At 41.1% G+C, this 16,533-nt stretch overlaps 1 protein-coding gene across 4 annotated transcripts in view; it reads left to right on the top strand.

The window, feature by feature from the left end:
* The window catches only part of tet3 (tet methylcytosine dioxygenase 3), a 42,922-nt gene extending 36,725 nt beyond the window's left edge, over positions 1 to 6,197 (top strand). For all 4 annotated transcript variants that reach the window (XM_079608382.1, XM_079608384.1, XM_079608383.1 and 1 more), the window contains 2 exons: positions 310 to 658; positions 1,395 to 6,197. In XM_079608382.1, the coding sequence (XP_079464508.1) occupies positions 310 to 658; positions 1,395 to 3,121 (2,076 nt within the window). In that variant the 3' untranslated portion in view covers positions 3,122 to 6,197. The remainder of the gene's footprint in view (positions 1 to 309; positions 659 to 1,394) is intronic.
* Positions 6,198 to 16,533: the final 10,336 nt, after the last annotated feature.

The raw sequence follows: 16,533 nt of genomic DNA, 5'->3' as shown, positions 1-16,533 counted from the left end.
AAATAATGTGCGATTATATACAGCGTATTTTTTTTTGTCTGTAGTGGCCATTTTTGATGTTTTACTTATTTTTTAAGTGAATGCTCTCCAGGGCTGTTCTGTAATCACTGCCTGGAGTACTAATGTTACAATACATGCTTTGTGAATTATTCATGTACAAATAAATGAGCATGAATAAAAATTATTCACTTGTCGAGTTTAGAGTTGTTTTGTGTGAACATTTTTGTGTAGTAGGAGTTAGATGCACCCCATGGTGGAAGTAGTTGCTATTTACTTTAGCCTTACACTTCCTAATTTTGTTACTTTTAGGTGTGCACTCTTACGAAAGAGGACAATCGCTCAGTGGGTACAATTCCAGAAGATGAGCAGCTGCATGTGCTTCCACTCTACAAGATCTCTACAACCGATGAATTTGGTAGTGAGGAAAACCAGCGTCTCAAAATGCAAACAGGAGCCATCCAGGTGCTCTCTAACTTCCGTCGAGAGGTTAGAAAACTTCCGGAACCTGCTAAATCCTGCCGGCAGCGTCGGTTGGAGGCCAAAAAGGCAGCATCAGAGAAGAAGAACAGAAAATTGCAGCTCGCAGAAACCCCAGAGAAGACTGTCAAGATGGAGATGCACCACATGGAGTCACCCCACCCTCAGCAAGGCAATAAAGGTCAGTGGTTAAATATTAGTTTAACTCTATATTAGGGGTGTAACGGTACACAAAAGTTAAGGTGCCTCGGTTTTGGGGTCACAGTTCGATACACGTTCGTTACAACAGGAAAAAGCAACAAATCATCAAAGCTAGGTTTCTTTTCATTTATTTTGAACAGACATCAGTGCAAATTACAGTTTGTTCCACCTAGCGGCATTTAGTCCCCTAGTTGGTACAGTACACCCCCCTTAATTTTATTAAGCACAGAGCAGTAAACAGAATACACTCTTGCATAGGTCTTTTTTTTTGTAGGGCTGATAAAAAAAAAGTATGTGGTCACAATCAGTTACAAAGCATCTTGTGTTACAAAAGTACAAAATAAATAGAAAGATGACAAATAAAACTGAAAACTGAAAAGCATCTCTTGTGTTACAAAAGTACAATATAAATACAATAATGAAAAATAAAACTTAAAACTGCATAGATTTGTTTCGCACTCCTGTAGTGTTTTTCTGCCTAGCTCAGGTTATAGGCACATCTGGATGATGTCGTCTGATATGTGTTAGCATGTTGGTCGGCAAAATCTTCGGGTCTTTAATTTAGCTGAAGTGGGAGTATTTTAGAGACATACTTTGGACACAGTGGTGTTATTATTTGAATAGAATTTGCCATTCCAATTGAATGTTTGGAACTCAATAACTATAAAGTATACATGTAATGTATACTGTTTTTTTCTCGTTTATCTGTTATCTAGCTATTCCAAAACAAGAGGTGAAACCAACCATCAAAAAAGAGCCTGTCGACCGCTTCCAGCCCTTCAATGGAGCCATGCATGGCTACCCAGCACTAAGGAACGGCAAGACAACTCCTGATCCCCACAGCATAAGCAGTTCGTTCTCCTACCCTGGTAACTATGCAAGAGGTCGGATCCCTACCAACAGCCAACCTCCTGCACAGAGCCCCATCAATGGCTTTCACCCTAATCTCCAAGAAATACGCTACCGATATTACAACTACCCTCCTAGTGCACTTTTTCCTCCTGAGCTCTTGGCATATGATAACGGAGCCTGGCCCAAAGCTGGAGAACCCTCTGCCACACCATTTGACCAAAAGCCAGATGTTCGGTGTCTCCAAGCCACACTGGCACAGGCCTATCACAGCCGTCCTGGGCAGTCACAGCAACAAATGGCTGATGCATCCATTCAAGGCTACCCACACCCTTCTGAGATTTCGCTGTCTCCTGTTCCACCTAGTCGTACTCCATCAGTGTCACTTGAGCAGACCCACCGCTCAACACCAATCATCAAGCAGGAGCCCATGGATGTGCCACTATATGATGGCAGATTGGATGGGCAAGCTCAGAGCTGCCCTAGCACTCCCAGTACCACGCCAAAACCTGAAGGCTGGCCTGAGCACAAACCAAATGGCAGCATAGTCTCTAAAGGCTGGGATGGAAACATCAGAACTGCAAATAATTTGCCTTTCACTCCAGATAAGCAGAGGCTCCACCAGCAACACCCACACCAACATGAACACCTTCAGTATCCACAGCAGCAACAGTGGAATCCCTGCCCTAACACTCTAATGTCATCCCCTGCCCCATCTCCGTCCCCATCCCTTAAAGGCGGTCCATCACCTGCACCCTCTCCACACCCATCCACCCCAAGACAGTGGGGTAGCCCTTCCCCTAGTCCACAGCCTAAAGCATGGGGTCCTTACGGTCCCATGGGTTACGGCACTGGTGGTATCAGGCAAGGCAGCCCTGCGGGTGCTTTCCCAGATAAAATGCTTTCCCAAGCAGGTGAGAATTTTGGCTCTGCCCCTCTGGGACTCCAGGAGAAAGCCTGGAAATCTGGTGGTGGATCAGCAGCAGGCAGCACACCATCTCCAGCTCCTGAGGGACGCTTGTTTCCTGATGCACTGCAAAGGTCGAATGGTCAGGCATGTTGGGACAGTGAGGCAGAGACCCAGAGTGAACGTGACCCTGAAGAGGATGAGGTGTGGTCGGACAGTGAACACAACTTCATGGATCCCAACATTGGAGGAGTTGCAGTTGCCCCTGCTCATGGCTCTATCTTGATTGAGTGTGCCCGTCGGGAGCTCCATGCCACCACGCCACTTAAAAGGCCTGACCGTTCTCACCCAAGCCGCATATCCCTGGTATTCTACCAGCACAAGAACCTGAACCAGCCCAGCCACGGTCTGGCTTTGTGGGAATCCAAGATGAAACTCCTGGCCGAGCGAGCACGACAGCTGCAACAAGAAGCAGCTCTTTTGGGTCTCTCACAGGAAGAAATTAAGGCCTATGGGAAAAAACGCAAGTGGGCGGCTGGATCAGCAAGCCCATCCCCTGGACAAACCAAGGACAAACGAGAGGGTGTGATGACACGAACGGCACCCACACAGCATACCACCACCGTAGTCACAGTTTCACCTTACCCGTCCACACAACTCACTGGTCCTTACAGCCGATTCGTGTGAACTCTTGTAAACTGTTGCCCCCTAGAGCCAGAGATGGGAATAGAAATGATAAGGATCATGAATCATTTGCTTTCTCTCTTCTAGCTCTAACACCTCTCAGGCCACCACAAGGGAGGGATATTAGAAGAAGGGGCACTTTTTCACTTTTTTTTTCTTTTACCTCAAATATTGGCAGCAGTTTGGGAACTCCCCAAACGGACACGCTGTCTATGGTGCTCTTGCTCTCTCCAACGTGGGAGGGATTTCCATAGCTACCCCTCCTTAAGTGAATTTGATCCTAATTATTATTGCTCTATTATCAATATTATTACAATTGCTATTGTTACTGTCAACGTTGATATTACAGGTATTGTTATTATATTATGAAGATGACTATTTTTTATTTTAATGTTAATGTTTTTTCATAATTTTTATTAATATGATCACCCCCCCCCCCCCCCACCCCCCTCTAGACTAAGAGGGACTTCCTTTCTTCATTCTCACTTGTTCATTATGAACATGAGAACAAGCTATTCAGCATTTTTTGTCGCGCTTTTCGCCTCTCCGAACCCCATCAATCTCTATATTAATGAAGCGCCTTCACATCATTGCAAGTCATGTTTATGTGACTGCATTAAGGCAACTATAGAGTATTTGCTCTATATTGCGCTAGTCACGAACACTTGCACAAGAAAGAGAGGCTCAGACACCAGCTTTGGGCCTTTCTGTTTGGTGCCACTCTAATGAAATCTGTGAAGTCTCTCATCCCTTCAAATGGTGCTTCTTTTCTGTCTCAAGTGTCTCTAATTTTGCCCTCACAATATCGAGGCAGGTGCTGGACCTTTAGCAGCAGATGTCAGTCATGTTCAGTGATGGGGACCTCCCAGTCCCGGAAATTGGTTCAACTTTAAATCATGTCATTTAAATGGTGCTGACTCATTTGCCTGCAGTTTCATTGGCCATCCTTCACTACCCATGTGACATTTTTAGACTAAGTTCTCTAAGGTGCTGATAGTGCTAGCAAAAATACACCTCCATAAAACCGCCCTAAAGGGCTGCAGATAACCCACGATGGGTCAAGCTTGTGATTTCCACACAGACTGAACAATCCAAACATGGCTCAAACAGGGAATTCTAAAATCATCAGCCAATTTTTATTGGTTTGAAATTTTGCAATCTCTGCTTGATTTACCCTAGATATGCTCAAATTGACTGTAGTGCAAAGATCTTGAGCTGAAATTGGCAAGAAATCAGTATTTTAAAAAACATTGCTGCAAAATGATCATTACAGATGAGAAGATTTGAAACATTAGTGGATCTGGTTGTTTTCAGTCAGCAGACTGTCCAAAAAAGATCTACACAGGGTTAAAGCTAAAGGGGGACTTGCCTAACTGGTTCCCTTAGTTACCAATAATTAGTTTTATGTATGGGATTCCCAACAAATCCGGCCCTGTGTAAACTGAACATGTCTTCCATGTCCAGATGTATCTGTAGTTACCCATTTGTGATAGACAGAGCACATTTCTTGGAGTTGGTGCTACTATGAGTCTTTAATGCTCCTGTAAAGTTGCCCCTCTCGTTGTAAGCAGCCCTCTTCTCTGTTTCCGCCCTGAGAGATCACCCACACCTGGAATTCATGGTGCTGAATGTCAATGCATACAGTTTCAGCTCAGTTGTTTGTGCGAGTGTATGTGCAAGTACACGATGCGTGAGTGTGTGTGTGTGTGTGTGTGTGTATGTGTGTGCAGTTGTGTATGGATTCCTAAACATGCACGCTGGTTAGAATGTATGTGTGCCAGTGTGAATGCCTGTCTGTGAGCTTCATATAGGGAGCAATGCAGGGCTGCCGCTGGTTTACACAGGGCTTTAAGATGCTTGACACTCACAGAGGAGAGATCCTGGTGCTCATTAAGTGATCCTAATGCTCTTTACCTCATGTTGTACAGACACTGGTCCCAGTCACAACATGCTACAGACACACGGGCGCTACAGACTGCAGGCTTGCTGCCTACATCCACATTCGTACCTACTTTTTTATTATTATTTATTATATGATAATGATGATGATTATTGTTATTGTGATTGCTGTCATTTAATTTTTTGGGTTTGTTCATTTTAGAGAAATTGTAAATATTGAAGAGAGGATTTTATAAAAGCACTTTTAATCTTGATTTTAATGAGAAAAACAAAATAAGAACGGATTATTGACAACTTGAAACCTAGTTTTTGTTTTAAAGGAATTTTATTGGGAGAGATAGAAATGTAAATAGTTAAATATTTAGGTAAGATTATTTAACTGGTGAGGGATGATGGCCTAATCATGAATGATTCCTGAATTTTTAGTCTTCAGTCGTCTGTATGTCAAGCCGTCAACAACAGACCACAAAGCAGGATGCTTTGTCAGTGTACTCAAGATACTGCTGTCCTTCCTTTCGTGAGTACTGTACTTACACCAATACCTCTGTACTACCATTGTCACCGGCTTCCTTCCCCTGCATCTGATCCACATCTATAAACCATAAAGTAATGGAGAACAAAGAAACAAATGTGAGCATGTTGACTTATACCGTTCGCAAGGATTCAGGACTCACTTTTTTTATATAAAGGGATTGGAAGTACATCTCTTTTACACGAAAATTGCCCATAGAACCGAAAATAATATCAGGTTTAGACTTGCAGCTTTCAGTTCAAATCTCCAGGTAGATCATGTAATGCAATTTAATTTTTAATTAAATATTGTGTGGGGCAAGTTTTACAGAACTCTGAGTCTGCACTGACATTATATTATCTAGATTGTCATTGTTCTCTGAGATGTGAGACTCGCCCCTGAAGGTGAGAAAAAGCTGAGTTTCAAGACAGCTGGTGCAATTTCATTCACCCTAAATGTCTTTTGAACCATGGTGCTACCCTCTAGAGTTCACTGTGGAAATTACTCTTGGCAAGCACTGTTGCTAAAGTTCTTGGGCTCTTAAATCGATGTGAACTCGTTATGAGAGTATTTCAGATGAAAACCTATATGGTGCTGATCATTTTAAAATATTTTTACATAGTTATTTCTGAAACACTTCTGATGGTCACAGTTTTTTTTATATATATATAAATAAAAAAGCACTCCAACTGATCCAGTTTCCCTTTTTAGCCATCACCCTAAATAATTGAAATGGTACTTGAAGAGCATGATGGCAGAGGAATAGGTACTCATGCTTTTGATGTGAATAGACTGTTAATTTATTATTCTGGTGCTACCTAAACTGCCCAGAAATCTTTTCACCCATTCTGAAATTTTTATACATTTTGTCATTTGATTGAATATACTCACTTTTTCTTTACTCACATTTGGCCACATTGTCACACAAACTCATACAAATACACACAAACACAACACTCTCACATACACATACTACCCTGCCCCCTCTATCAGCACTCACTGTTATGAGTATAAATCATGCCCAGTTTAAAACATCAAAAGGACAAAATGTCTAAAAAGGAAAAAAAAAGAAAGAAAGAAATAAATAAAACTGGCAGCTACATTCCTTTATGAGTTAAAGATTGTTCTTAGTTCTATTTTTCATGTTGAGTATGCAGTATGTAAAAAGTGTTATCTTTTGTTTGGTCTCTCTCCTTGTAGCTGTATGGTGTATTATGTGAATACATAGTGTATGTGGTAAGATCCACAATACTGTTTTATGTTCTAAACTAAGAAAAACAATAAAAAAAACAATTAAGAACTTGGGTGGCAGTGTTTATTCATTGACTGCCAATCTTGACAGTTCTGTTGAGCATGGGAGACTATACACTTTTTGCTGTACATCAGATTTTATTTTGAAAAGAAACAATTCAGCTTTAATGTTATATGACAAAGTCTGAATAAGACTCGATATGTACTATTGCTAGAAGCCCACATGATGGCAACAGAGTTCTGCGTCATCCGCATATTTGCACAGATGTGCGGGTAGTACACATCTGAGTGCTGTATAATTAGTGTTGTTGGGTAATTATTGTTATTATTAGAAGCTGTATTTATCTGGGTGCCAGTCAGTGGTCATAACAAAAGACCTTCTAATCAGCAACAGCTGTTAAAAATATTATAAGGTTTCTTTATTAGAAGGATATATTATTGCTGCTTATGAAGCTATTATTAAAATTCCTGAATCGTTTTCTAGTTTGTACCTACTGTTCTTATACCTTTCCGTTTGGGGTTAAAACCCACGTGGTACCAAAACAATTATTTGTTTTAAAACTTGAATGGTTAATTACATTTTAGAGACTGAAAAGTATGACACTTGTCCCCAGCCTCATGTCATAATGATTCATAATGAAACTTTAATCAGCAGAGAAAAATATAAGACTCCAAAAACACTCACTTGCATATAGTTCTATCATAAAATCATGTTCCTCTTCACATTTATTTTCAAGAGGTGAGCTTTTCATTTCCTCAGAAGGACAGAGTTTTCTACTGCGCATGCCCATAATAAGTGTCATGTTTCGAACAGGCTTATTTGAGAATTGTTTTAATATTAATTAATTTCAGGCAATTCAGTAATCATTATTGTTCAATAAGTTAAAACATCACGAGACAGACAACTACCAGATACTCCATTTACCTAATTTCAGTTCAGATGTTCTTGTAGCTCTGCAAAAAATAACAGCGCCACCTGCTGACACGTGCAGAGTCATGCACGCTTAAAATGTAACCTTTTTTAGACTACCGCGATAGTCTTTTTCTAACCATTCCAGGCAAATATTTCTGTTAGAACTGAATTGTGGCAAGGTGTCAATTGGAAAAAATTTCCTTGTATGTGAATGATGATTTCGTGTAATGTGTCCAATGTCAAAAAGCACATCTAAAAAGTGTTCAGGTATTGGTAAATATATTCTCACTAACATAATACTCTAGCCAAAGGTTGATGTGAAGGAATTGTTTTATTTTCCACTTGTAGATACTTTAAATTGGACCATTCACATAAAACCTCAAAAACTTTTGCTGGATACATTTTACCACAGCTGTGTCAGAATTTACATAATAAAAATATAACATAGTTATCAATTGTTCAACAGCTTCTGCATTTTGGAAAGAATTTCCCATGCATCATATAAAGAGGTTATGTTGTTTTGACATAAAATGCCTACTTTCACAAAGATAAGTTACCTTTTGACAAATGAAAAATGAGGGCCATTAAATATGAGATGGAAAAAAAGGGTATGTGTCTGGTGTTCTGAGATATATAGAGAATATAAACATTTCGAATCCCATAAGCCAAGATCATGACGAATCCCATAAGCCAAACACAACAAAGACGATGAAAGGGTTTAAAGCTGAAAGTGTCTGGATTATGTAAACTCTTTGCAACAATTGATGACATGGAATGATGAATAGGGTAATAAAATGTCACATACTGTAGATAGCACTTTATGAATTGTGTACCCCTATTTTAACTTGCACAAACATTCTGATTTGATTGTCATTTTGATGAATCGATATATCGATTATTAAAGGCACAATATGTAATTAACTATGTAAGCCACTTGACAAAATAGTTGTCTGATTTACTTTTTGGGTAAAAACGTTACTCGTGGTAAATCAAGAAAACAAGAGATTCAAACATTACTAACCGTGTTGAGCTATATAACAATGCTTTCTGTCAATAAATATATCGAAAAAGTTGCTCACCCGTCTAATAAGACATAATATATTTAAGTGTCTTTTTTATGTTTCCAAGATTCCTACGGAAGTAAAACCAGAAATCGAGGGTAACGCGGATATGATGTTATTAACAGGTGATGCAATGACACGGGCCATTACAAAATAACTAATCGATGTTACTGATAACTGATGGAAACGTCTCGGTTACGTATGTAACCTTGGTCCCCCGAATAGAGAACGAGAGGCTGCAAAGCCATTGCTATGGGGAACGCCTACGGTGTGACGAATGTCTGAAGCTCTTAAACCATCACGCCATTTCATTGGCCAGTAGCGTAGCACCGCCCGAGAAATACGTCACTTAAGCTTCATATCAGCGTCCTGCGCGCTATTTTATTAGATTTCTAAGACGAAGGAAGCTACTTATCGAAAGGTATGGGAAAGGCCGAAATCACAGCGTCTCGCTCCTTATTTAGGGAACCAAGGTTACATACGTAACGAGAAGTTCCCTTTCATAAGTTCACTCAATGCTGCAAAGTTCTCGCTATGGGAACGATATACCATATCTCATGTCTCTGAGAATAGTTGGAAGACTGTGGAAAGAGTCCGCTTAAGCAGATAAAACCTGGGAGCCAGGAGCCATCCTCACGTCCAGACCGCAGAACTTGATAAAGGTGTTTGGAGAACACCATCCCGCCATAACACAAATATCCTCCATAGAAGAGCCTTTAAAAAGAGCTTGAGAAAAAGCAATTCCTCTAGTAAAATGAGCAAGCTCACCTAGAGGCGAAGTCAAGCCACGTGCCTCATAGGCTGCAGAGATAGCCTCGATCAACCAATGAGACATTCTCTGTTTGGTGACAACACCTCCTTTGTTTTTACCTACAAAACACACAAACAATTGCTCCGATCTACGCCAATGGACTGTTCAATTCAATTCAATTCAAGTTTATTTGTATAGCGCTTTTCACAATACACATTGTTTCAAAGCAGCTTTACAGAAAATGCATTTCAAAAATATACATACAAAAATACAGTTAGTTAATCATGAAATTTAGGGCATAACATATCGCCGGCGTTGGGTCGTCTCTTCACAGGCGTCGAGTCGTCTCATCACAGGCGTTGGGGCATCTGAAGTCTCCATGAGAGGCTGGATACTAACTGGAGCTGACAAACTCTATTTGAGTTATCTCGGGACAGGCGTCCCGAGATAACAACAAAAAAGGCAGATGGGAAATAATTAGCGTAGCTGCTGTTCTTAATACGAATGCATTTGATCTGATTTAACTGTAGTATAAAAGGTATGAGATGCATCATGTGAATGCTTGGCTAAAGAGATGCGTCTTTAATCTAGTTTTAAACTGGGAGACTGAGTCTGAGCCTCGGACAGTATCAGGAAGGCTATTCCAGAGTTTAGGAGCTAGATGTGAAAACGCCCTCCCTCCTTTAGTGGACTTAGATATCCTAGGTACGACCAGAAGCCTCGAATTTAGCGATCTTAAAGAGCGCGATGGAATATATGGCGATAGAAGATCTCTTAAATATACAGGAGCTAAACCATTTAGGGCTTTATAGGTCAGTAACAATACTTTGTAATTGATACGGAACTTAATAGGTAACCAGTGTAGAGATGATAAAATTGGTGTTATATGATCATATTTTCTTGACCTAGTAAGAACTCTAGCAGCTGCATTTTGGACTAACTGTAGCTTGTTTACTGAGGATGCAGGACAACCAGCTAATAGAGCATTACAGTAATCTAGTCTCGAGGTCATGAATGCATGAACTAACTTTTCTGCATCAGAAACTGATAGCATATTACGTAGCTTAGCAATGTTTCTAAGGTGGAAAAAGGCTGTTCTTGTGACATTTGAAATATGATTTTCAAAAGACAAGTTGCGGTCTAGTATAACACCCAGGTCTTTTACTGTAGAGGATAAAGTAACAGGACGTCCATCTAGATTAAGGTTGTATTGTAAGAGGTTTTGTGGGCAGTTTCCAATCAGTAATACCTCCGTTTTATCTGAATTTAATAGAAGAAAATTACACGTCATCCAATATTTTATATCTTTAACACACTCTGTCATTTTAGATAATTTAGTGTTATCATCTGGTCTAGATGAAATATATAATTGAGTGTCATCAGCATAACAGTGGAAACTTATTCCATGTTTTCTTATAATATTACCAAGTGGCAGCATATAAATTGAGAATAGCAGGGGGCCTAATACAGATCCCTGTGGCACTCCATAATTTACTGATGTTATCTTTGATTTTTCCCCATTTAAATGGACAAAATGGTAACGGTCTGATAGGTACGATCTAAACCAGCTTAATGCCTGTCCCTGAACACCAGTGTAATTTTGAAGTCGATCTAAGAGTATTTTATGATCTATAGTGTCAAACGCAGCACTAAGATCGAGTAAAACTAGTATTGAGATACAGCCTTGGTCAGAAGCTAAAAGTAAATCATTTGTAATTTTAACCAGCGCAGTTTCTGTGCTATGATGTGGCCTGAATCCTGACTGAAACTTTTCATAGATATCGTTTTCTTGCAAGAAAGAGCACAATTGAGCGGACACAACTTTTTCTAGTATTTTAGACATAAATGGAAGATTTGAAATGGGTCTGTAATTTGCTAGGTTATTTGGATCTAATTGTGGTTTCTTAATAAGAGGTTTTATAACTGCCAGCTTGAATGTTTTTGGAACATGTCCTAAAGATAGAGACGAGTTAATAATATTGAGAAGAGGCTCTTCCACTACAGGTAACACTTCTTTCAGTAGTTTAGTGGGTATTGGATCTAATAAACATGTTGTTGGTTTAGATGCAGTTATAAGTTTATTTAGCTCTTCCTGTCCTATAGTTGTAAAGCGCTGTAGTTGTTCTTGAGGGGCGATAATTGAGGCTGAATCATAAGACGCTGTCAAAGATTGTACATTTACAATTGTGTTTCTGATGCTTTCTATTTTCTCAGTGAAGAAATTCATGAAATCATTACTATTAAAATGTAACGGAATATTTTGTTCAGGTGATGTCTGTTTATTTGTTAATCTAGCCACGGTGTTAAATAAAAACCTTGGATTGTTTTGGTTATTTTCTATTAGTTTGCGTAGATGCTCAGACCTGGCTGCTTTTAGAGCCTTTTTATAACGTGACATACTGTCTTTCCACGCGATTCTAAAGACCTCTAAATTAGTTTGTTTCCATTTGCGCTCTAAGTTACGAGTTTCTCTCTTGATAACATGCGTAGCACTGTTGTACCATGGTGCTTTAGTTTTCTCTCTAACCTTTTTTAATCTAATTGGTGCAACAGTTTCTAATGTACTAGAGAAAATGGTGCTCATACTGCTAGTCATTTCCTCTAGTTCCTCTGTTTGTTTGGGTTCACTGAGGAGCGGAGATAGATCAGGTAAGCTATTCAAGAATCTATCTATAGTAGTTGGAAGGATTGTTCTGCCTGGTCGATAACGTGGAGCAACATGACACATTTCAGCCGTACGTAGTATGCAAGTTACCATGTAATGATCAGTGATATCATCACTTTGCGGTATAATATCTATATCGGTTGGATCGGTTCCATATGATATAATTAAATCTAGAGTATGATTAAGACGATGAGTGGGACCACTAACGTTTTGCTTGACCCCAAAGGAGTTTAATAAATCTGTAAACGCAGCTCCTAACGCATCATTTGTGTTATCAACGTGTATGTTGAAATCTCCAACAATTATTGCCTTATCGGCATTGACCAATAGATCTGAGAGAAAATCTGCAAACTCTTTTAGGAAATCAGCGTAAGGCCCTGGCGGTCTATATACGGTAGCCAAGGCTAGAGATAATAGGGATTTCTTTCTTACATCTAGGAGCGTAACATTTAGAACAAGTACTTCAAACGAATTAAACCTGTGGCCTGTTTTCTGAGTAACATTAAGAATATCTCTATAGATTGTTGCAACACCGCCGCCACGACCAATCAGACGGGGCTCATGCTTATAACCGTATCCTGGTGGAGTGGACTCATTAAGACCGAAATAATCATTTGGTTTAAGCCAGGTTTCAGTAAGGCAGAGTACATCAAAGCTATTATCAGTGACCATTTCATTTACAATAACCGCCTTAGGTGTAAGCGATCTAATGTTTAGAAGACCTAGCTTTAGAAATTGTTTTTGTTCACTAATATTGAGATTTTCTGGTTTAATCACAATTAGATTTTTCTTAGATCCTGCAGTAGATTTATTGTTTGGCCTCACTAAACGAGGAATAGACACAGTTTCTATATAGTGTTCTACACTGGTACTTATATCAATTAATTTGGGACAGCAAAGAATGTGATTTGGACTTTGACTTACTAGTCATATGGTGTGTAACGTCTTGGAGATGTTGTCCGACAGAACAGCCGCTCCGATTCTGCTGGGGTGCAGGCCATCAGCACGGTAGAGCCTAGGTCGCTCCCAAAACAGATTCCAATTATTTACAAAGAGCAGTCTCTGTTCATTACACCATGACATCAACCATTCATTTAGTGCAAACAATCTACTGAACCTTTCTTGTCCTTGTCGGTACGTGGGAAGCGGTCCAGACACGACGATCTTTGCTTCAGGCGATGTTCTGCGTACCGTCTCGATCAGGCTCCTGTAGTCCCTCTTCAGAACCTCCGTCTGCCGCAGCCTGATGTCGTTCACCCCCGCGTGCAGCACGACAGCTCCGACGCGCTCGTCACCGTTCAGGATCTCGGGGACCTGCGCAGCGACATCGAGAACACGAGCACCAGGAAAGCAGTGAGTGCGCACCATACCTTTACCTGAGGTAGCGCGGACATGCCGGACCATGGAACTGCCGATGATCACAGCGTCGTCGCGTTCCGTCTCGCGAAGAGGGGAGAAGCGGTTCCGGGTGGAGATCTCGAAGACCGGGAGGGGCGGAGAGGTCCTTGCTCTGGTCCTGGCTCGTGTCTTCCGCTGTGGCATCATCCAGGGTCCATGGTGCTGTGTCGGTGTCGGGGTAAACGAAACCAGGGGTGCTCGGGTCCTGTGCAGAGAAATACACGGAGTAGAGGAGGCCGGAGTCGAAAAGTTACTAACCACTGACTTGTGAGCATCGGCGCGTGATGCTTCAAGCGCTGATCGTCGGTCTCGCAGCTCGGCCTGCCTCCCCAGCAGATCACGGATCTGCTTCTCCACGGACTCCAGCTCCAACCGCACCGAATGCAGCTCAAACGTGTCCTCACCTGCACTCAGAGGTAGACACACATCCGATATATTCGCCATTATGACAGATGAACAATAAATTAGCAGTGATGCTACCAATATCACTACTAATTTAGGACTGAAATCATGGATAGAACCCGTATCCTTCCAGTGATTCGAGTGTAAATAAGACGGTCGATAGGCGAGACCACGCGTGCAAATGCTAGCGGGCTAACTTAACGTTAGAGATAGTAACGGAAGTTCGGAATATTGGATATAACCAGCGATATCAAAGCAATCCGATTGTTTTTTATAGAGAGTAACGTTAGTATCGGAGATATGTTCACATGCTCACAAACTAACAGTTAAGCAATTCGAAACACAAACTCCAAACACAACCAAAGCGGTTCGAACACAGACACAAACTTCAAAAACAAACAAGTGATTCGAAGCACAAGCACAAACTTCAAACACAACAGAGCGATTTCAGTGATTCGAGTGTAAATAATACGGTCGATAGGCGAGGCCACGCGTGCAATGCTAGCGGGCTATCGTTAGAGATAGTAACGGAAGTTCGGAAAGTTGGATATAACTAGCGATATCAAAGCAATCCGATTGTTTTTTTATAGAGAGTAGTATCGGAGATATGTTCACACGCTCACAAACTAACGTTAACAGTTAAGCGATTCGAACACAAACTCCAAACACAACCAAAGCGGTTCGACCACAGACACAAACTTCAAACACAACAAGCGATTCGAAGCACGAGCACAAACACAAACTTCAAACACAACAAGCGATTAGAAGCACAAGCACAAGCACAAACTTCAAACACAACAAGCGATTCGAAGCACAAGCACAAACACAAACTTCAAACACAACAAGCGATTAGAAGCACAAACACAAACTCCAACACAAACAGAGCGATTTCAGTGATTCGAGTGTAAATAAGACGGTCGATAGGCGAGGCCACGCGAGCAATGCTAGCGGGCTATCGTTAGAGATAGTAACGGAAGTTCGGAAAGTTGGATATAACTAGCGATATCAAAGCAATCCGATTGTTTTTTTATAGAGAGTAGTATCGGAGATATGTTCACACGCTGGAAAAATAGAAAATGCTCGTTTCTAAATTAGTGTAAAGAACAAAATCAACGATTTATGAATCAAGTCGACGGAGCTTCAACACAAACACAGCGCTCACTCGCGACGCTCACTCGCGACTGTGTGGTCGACATAAATCTTCAAAGCCCTCTCCGGGCAGAGGCAAAGACTCAGGAGAGTGGGACTCCGACTCCGACCTATTCGCACTGGATTAGTATTATCTGGGGACCTCGTGTGATTTAGAAATTAACATTCTGTGATTTTACTCGAAATTACTGACTTAACTCCCAGATATGATGTCAATATAGGCTATTGCTTGGAAATGTATTGTTATTATAGGTCTAGCTGTATGATATAGGCCTATCATAAACCGAAGAATGTTCCTTACCGCATGCTATACATGTCATTCATCTCCATCTAAGCATTCTTTTATCATTATTTTAAACATTCTTCTGATGGTTTTCAGCTTTCTCTTTCTGCAAATTGTATAGTTGTATGGTGTATAGCGATATGACCCAGCACCCAAAGTACTATCAAAACAGTCCAACGCAGCCTCCATTCTTCGCGAAAGATGGATAAAAAAGCTCACAGGAAACAAAAAACATGAAAAAAGGATATACGACCCTGCCAAATCACAGAGATGCCGATTCGTACGGGACTAATATTATAACGGGACCTCTGTGTTCACCGAAATATGGTAGGTCATTTGCGGGGGAATTTTTACTTCACAAATTACAGACATGGCCGATTCGCTCTGGATTAAGGTCACAGAGACAAACTCCACAATTATTACAAATAACTAGAGGTCACCAGGTAATACTTATCCCGTGCAAATAAGGCTTAAGACCACCTGTTGGGAACAAAAAAGGGTCGACGCAACCTTAGGAACATACCATAGATTGCAGCAAAACTTTAACCAGCCCGGGCAAAGAGGGGCTGATTGAAAGAGCCTGCAGGTCCCCTATTCTCTTAAGAGAGGATAGAGCTTCATAGAGACCAATAATAGATAACTTTTCTGATACTGACTCCAATGGCTCGAATGGATGGCCTGCTAGACCTTCCAGGACGATAGATAAATCCCATGAGGGGATTAGTACAGGGTAGAAAGGTCTAAGCCGTCTTGTCCTTCCAGGAAACGGGAAACTAGGGGGTGACGTCCAACACAAACACATGCTCAGCAGATATAGCTGCCACATAAACCTGTGTGGCTGGGGCTGTCCCCACAAAAAACGACTCTGGAGGAACTCCAGTATTGAACCCACAGGGCATTGAACTGGGTCCAGGTCGCTTGCCGGAACCAAGAGGCGAACAACATCCATTTAAAAGCATACAGGCACCTTGTACATGGGTTCCTAGAGTTAACGATAGTATCTGTGATCTCAGCTGAAAGACCAGAATACATTAATGCGCCCCGCTCAGGGGCCACACCCACAGCTTCCATAAGTCTGGACGGGGGTACCAAATCGTACCCTGGGCCTGAGTCAGCAGGGTGGCCTGAGGGA

This window comes from Phoxinus phoxinus (assembly GCF_949152265.1).
Source record: "Phoxinus phoxinus genome assembly, chromosome: 3".
NCBI classification, from domain to species: Eukaryota; Metazoa; Chordata; class Actinopteri; order Cypriniformes; family Leuciscidae; genus Phoxinus; species Phoxinus phoxinus.
This window is presented reverse-complemented; position numbering and strand designations above follow the sequence as displayed.